The sequence below is a fragment of the Rhinoraja longicauda genome, chromosome 14 (assembly GCF_053455715.1).
Source record: "Rhinoraja longicauda isolate Sanriku21f chromosome 14, sRhiLon1.1, whole genome shotgun sequence".
NCBI classification, from domain to species: domain Eukaryota; kingdom Metazoa; phylum Chordata; class Chondrichthyes; order Rajiformes; family Arhynchobatidae; genus Rhinoraja; species Rhinoraja longicauda.
This window is the reverse complement of record NC_135966.1, coordinates 13,951,716-13,957,715: the sequence shown is the minus strand read 5'-3', so window position 1 is coordinate 13,957,715 and position 6,000 is coordinate 13,951,716. Positions and strand designations below refer to the sequence as shown.

Genomic DNA, 6,000 nt, shown 5'->3' with positions numbered 1-6,000 from the left:
TATTTTAAGACTTGACAGTATTAACGTAAAATTTTGCAAAAATAAATGAAGTGCCAAATCTTTAAAGACGTCCCTACAATTTAGCCTGCAAATGCACTGCCCTAATATATAAAAGTAAATAAACTTGCATTGGAACCCAGCAAGCCAAAATGAGTCTGAAGAAGGATCTCGTACCGAAACCTCACCTATTCCTTTTCTCCAGAGATGCTGCCTGACCTGCTGAGTTACTCCAGCTTTTTGTGTCTATCTTCGGTTTAAACCAGCATCTGCAGTTCGTTCCTACACAAGCCAAATTCAAAGTTATGTTTTGGAAAACAATAATATTGTCTAATATTCTTAGAAATCTTTGTTATATGCATGAGAGTTCTGGATACATTAATACCAGATAAATGAGAGCTCACTGTATTTTGGCAGAAGAAATGTGGAGAACCAATATACTGTAGACTCAACGGCAAAGTTCCAAATGGTGTGCAGGAACAAGGGGGACCTGAGATTTTTATTGCAGTTGGAAGATTGTATCTTGACCTCTGTGTGGAGCAGTAGAGCCTGCAGTGCAGCAATTTCCATTTGAAGCCAAAAACTGCATTTACATCAACAGCTTTTCTTAAAAAAGCTGAGCTCCATTCTTCTGATGAAGACTTGCCCTCCACCATTTAAGGTAAATTGTCTGAGAAGCTAAACATAGTATTGGGGGGTATGCTTTACAAAGTAAAGACATTTTGCTTGGCATTTTAGGATGATCGTGAATCTAAAGAGTTCCAGCAGAATGATGATTTGATGTGCAATGTGTGGTCTGAATGTATTTGCATCATAATAGAAGCTGTTCTGTATCATTGTGAATTCTACAGCATTTGTTGGTTTAATCAGTTCCTTCATGTTTCCACTTCACCTAAAATATTTCAGAACAGGTTTCAAATTGTTTTTCTGGTTTAAATTAATTAACTTTGTGTTTAGGAGAAAAGCATTATGTATCGGTGGCTTTTGACATTTCAGTCATTTGCCACTTGCTGCTCTTTGAGTGCGTAACATGAGTCCACAGGGGCCATGTTGTGCGCAACCTAATTCTATATTCCATGCTGGTTGTTCAGGTTTATTTATGTGCATTTTATTATAGCTGATTTTGACAGCAGTAGCAAAGTTGTTTGGTTACTGATGAAAATGCATACTCCATATATTTGTTATCCCATGAGTTATGGTTGCAAAGAAGTTGACTCATTAAATCTTGGCAACAGAGGTTTTTGTTATTGTTCATTGAATTAAATATACAATTTTTACAACAAGTTTTATTAATGTGGATTTAGCAATAAGCAGGTTTATATTTATTTTGTTTTGACTGGTTTTCTCCGACTGAACTGCCAGGTGCCTGATTGCTTTTGCACAAGTTCAGAAGTCTTGTTGTACCATTATCTTAATGAGCTTTAATGTGCGGAGAATAAAATGGAGTTAGTGTAGAATCAGTGGGAATGTGCTTGGTGAGCAGTGCAGCCTGTGTTAATGGCATCAGGCACAAAGCAAGACATTTTCATTGAAGCTAGACACAAAATGCTGGAGTAACTCAGCGGGGGCAGGCAGCATCTCTGGAGAGAAGGAATGGGTGATGTATTGGGTCGAGACCCTTCTTCAGACATTTTCATTGATTGATTGATTGATTGAAAGGTACAACATGGAATCAGGTCCTTCGGCCCACCGAGTCCACGCCAACCATCGATCACCCATTCACACTAGTTTTATGTTATTCTACTTTTGCATCTACTCCCTCCACACTGGAGGCAATTTATAGAGGCCAATTAACCAAGAAAACTGCATGTTTTGGGGATGTGGGAGGAAACCCACGAGTTTACAGGGAGAACTTGCTAACTCCGCACAGTTAACACCCATGGCAGGGATCGAACCTGGTCTCTTGTGCTGTGAGGCAGCAGCTCTACCAGCTGCACCACTGCGCCTCTCAGCTGCATTTTATTTTATTTAGTGAGCCTCCTCATAAATGTGATCGGAGCACCTTAACAATATCAAGTTGCTCTGACTTGGATAATTGTTCAAGTGACAAACAAAAACAGATTATTAAAAATATATATATTTCTTGGCTATATTTAATTTAAATTCATTCTTCCAAAACCCATCCTTCATTCTCCCACTCGACCAACCCAACTACCTCTTCAAACACTCGGGCCTCAAAAAATATCTATTGCACAACATTTAGGTAGCGTTCGGTACTTACTACTTAGTTCACTACTTAGCATCAAACTCCAGGCATAAGGCTTCTTTCATCAGAGATCTGCTCTTGAATTCAGTTGGGTCCCAGTTCCCGAGTCATAGAGTGATGCAGCGCGGAAACGTGCACTTTGGCCCATCGAGGCTGCACTGCTCACCAAGCACAAGTTTCCTCTGATTCTACACTAATTCCATTTTATTCCCCACACATTCCCGGGAGCCCCCATCACTTCAGATCCCACCAACGACCTATAAATGGGACAATTTACAACAATCATTTACTTACTAACCAACATGTTTTTGGGACGTGGGAGGAACCCAGAATACGTGGAAGCAACCCATGTGTCACTGTGAAAATGTGCAAACTCCACATGGATACTACTGGAGGTCAGGTTTCATCTAGGGTTGCTGGAGCTCTGAGATAACAGCTGTACTGAGCCACTATTCTGCAGGAATAAGATGCAATTTTAGTTTAGCTGGAAATTAGAAACTCCTTGGACGTGATGCTAAATCCGTAGCATTAATACGTTCAATAAATTTTAGTTTTAGTTTGGAGATACAGCGTGGAGACAGGCCCTTCGGCCCACCGAGTCCGTGCCGACCAGTGATCCCCCCCACACATTAACACTATCCTACACACACTAGGGACAATTTACAATTTTACCAAGCCAATTAACCTACAAACCTGTACATCTTTGGAGTGTGGGAGGAAACTGGGGCTCCCGGGGCAAACCCACGCAGGTCAAGGGGAGAACATACAAACTCCATACAGACAAACACCCATTGTCAGAATCGAACTCAGGCCTTTGGCGCTGTAAGGCAACAACTCTACCGCTGCGCTACCGTGCCGCCCGCCCATCCAAATGTTTGCTAAAAAATGACCTGGAATGCCTTAAGGGAGAGCTTCAAAGAGATATTTCATGGATATTTCAGAGAATTTGGAAAACCGCAGTGCAGTAATTTCTGTCGTGAATCAGTCAAATGTTTAGGAAATCACTGAAATCAATAAAAAATAATGGGAATTAAAAGTTACAAGACAGTTTGTAGAAATAAAATTAATTATATTACAGCTGTAGGGGAAAGTTTATTATTCCAATAAAGATATAAATGAATATATAATCAAACATTTTATGTAAACCTTCCTTCAACTTAATGATAACACAGTGGTTCATGCAATATAAGAATTTTTTGTTTTGAATGATTATGTTTCTAATTACAGTAATTTCCTTATGAAAATTACATCTGACTTATTTTCCTTTTACCAGATTGTATAAAACTTAGCAATATAATGTTTACTCTGATGAAGCATGTATGCCTGCTGCCAGTAATAGTCTGTCGACGATGTACTCTTTGCCAAAAAGAAGTGTGCGTTAAAACAACAGTAATATCGTAGGAAAGGTTTAAATAATGGTCAGGGTCCATTTACCATTAATTGCATAGCTGCTCGTATCAGACGTGCAAGACTTAAATTTGTTAATTCCCCCACTACCTCGAGATGCTGCTGATTTTCCCATCCTGTTTATGCAAGAAGTGTGAAGTAAATAACCCAACACTGATGCCACTGGCAATGAGCAGTTAATTCCTTTCTCATCACGACAGTCAGCAACAATTAAAGGCTGTTATTTCTGGATGAGAATAACACTGGCTCCCTATTTTTTATTGAACAATGGTTGTCTGATTACTGAACAGAGAGACCGAGGATATAATTGCGTGATGCACATGCTTTGGAATGTAGCCCATACTGCAAGCTGAGCAAATTCCAAAGCATCCTCAGCAAGACAAAATAATCTGTTTCCGTTTGTCGTGCCTACTGATGCAGCATTGTCAGAGCTGGGGCAGTGATGTAAACTGAGTGCTGCATTAACTATGCTGCTGCCCAGCATTGTGAAATGGGGCAGGCACAAAGCATTCAATCATTGAATTTTGCAGTGCCTATGCTAGTCTTTTGACAAACAAATTTGCACTAATATTCTTATCACTGAACCACTCATTAAATGCAATTCTTCCAATTAGACGCACTGTACTATATACCAAGTAAAAACCTCATGTTTTTTTTAAAAAGCCTACTTCTGCTGTTAATTCATATGTTGGTAATTCTTAAAATAGGACCGACCACGGGTGGCGCCCGCAATAGCCGCCTCGCCAACCGTCTGTGTCGTCCCTTCCTTCTTTGTTGTTTTTTAGTACGTGTTAAATGTATGTTTTAGTGTTCTTTAGCTTGTTTTATGTGGGTGGCGGGGGGGGGGGGGGGGGGGGGGGGGGGGAGAGGGGTGGGGTTGGGGGAAATTTTATTTAATGTCTTTCCTCGACGGAGATGCGATTTTTACTGTGGCCTAACATCATGGAGCTGGTGGCCCCTGCTGGAGACCGACTTTGGGAGCTCCAACCGCGGGGAGCCTGCGGACTTAACATGGTGGAATTGACATCGTAGTGCTCGCGGTCCCTGATTAGGGACCGACTTCGGGAGGTCCAGGCCGCAGGAGCTTTGACAACCCCAACGTGGGGGCTTCGATCACTGGCTGCGGGAGCTTCAATCGCCCCGACTCCAGATGGTTCAACTGCCCTGACCGCGGGAGAATAAAGAGGAAGAAGTTTAGACTTTATTGGCTTCCATCACAGTGAGGAATGTGGGGAATCTGCTGCGGTGGATGTTTATGTTAACTTTTATGTACTGTAGTTGTGTGGCGTTTGCTTTTTTTAGTAGGGCTGTATGGTGATTCGAGTCTCACTGTTTCTTAATTGGTACACGTGAAAATAAACAAACCTTTGAACCATGTTATGTCCCTCCTTTATTAATGAACAAAAAGAGAAATATCCAAAATAACTATCCAGTCTAAATGTGCTTTACTTTGGCAAAACATCTTTGATACTCTTACACTCTTTTACACTTCTGTTTCTCCAGTTATGTGAAAGACATGCGCATATTCATCTGTCATAGTCATAGAGTCATAAGCGTGGAAACATGCCCTGCCGCCAACTTGCCCACACCAACCAAAATGTCCCATCTACTCTCGTCCAACCTGCCTGCATTTGGCCCATATCCCTCTAATCCTGTCCTATCCATGTACCAGTGTAAATGTTTCTTAAACGTTGCGATCTGTGTTGAAATAATCTTCATGATTCTGTCATTCTGTACCTTTAACATTCCCATAGACTGTGCACAGCATTATTTTCAAGAATATTTATGATAGCTTTCTGAGTTATGAGAATGATATCGATATCATGTTGCCTTCAAAGAGTCTTCAAAAAGTATCTCCCAGCCAGATTTAGTATAGTCTCTGTTTATATCAATACCTCCTGACTTGTTGGTTTTATGTTGGTTTTAATTTAGGAAAACAACTGTGTTGTTCCAAAAAACATTTGGGCAGCTACATAATTATAAAATTTTAAAAGGACTGGACAAGCTAGATGCAGGAAAAATGTTCCCAATGTTGGGGGAGTCCAGAACCAGGGGCCACAGTCTTAGAATAAATGGGAGGCCATTTAAAACTGAGGTGAGAAGGAACTTTTTCACCCAGAGAGTTGTGAATTTGTGGAATTCTCTGCCACAGAGGGCAGTGGATGCCAAATCACTGGATGGATTTAAGAGAGAGTTAGATAGAGCTCTAGGGGCCAGTGGAATCAAGGGATATGGGGATAAGGCAGACACGGGTTATTGATTGTGGACGATCAGCCATGATCACAATGAATGGCGGTGCTGGCTCGAAGGGTCGAATGGCCTGCTCCTGCACCTATTTTCTATGTTTCTATGTTTCTATGTTTCTACATGGATAGAAGAGATTTAGAAAG

General features: G+C 41.0%; 1 protein-coding gene across 1 annotated transcript in view; it reads left to right on the top strand.

Moving 5' to 3' along the window:
• Positions 1 to 616: 616 nt before the first annotated feature.
• The window catches only part of LOC144600076 (ras-GEF domain-containing family member 1C-like), a 161,603-nt gene continuing 156,219 nt past the window's right edge, over positions 617 to 6,000 (top strand). The window contains exon 1 of the mRNA XM_078411450.1: positions 617 to 658. Within this exon, the coding sequence (XP_078267576.1) occupies positions 632 to 658 (27 nt within the window). The 5' untranslated portion in view covers positions 617 to 631. The remainder of the gene's footprint in view (positions 659 to 6,000) is intronic.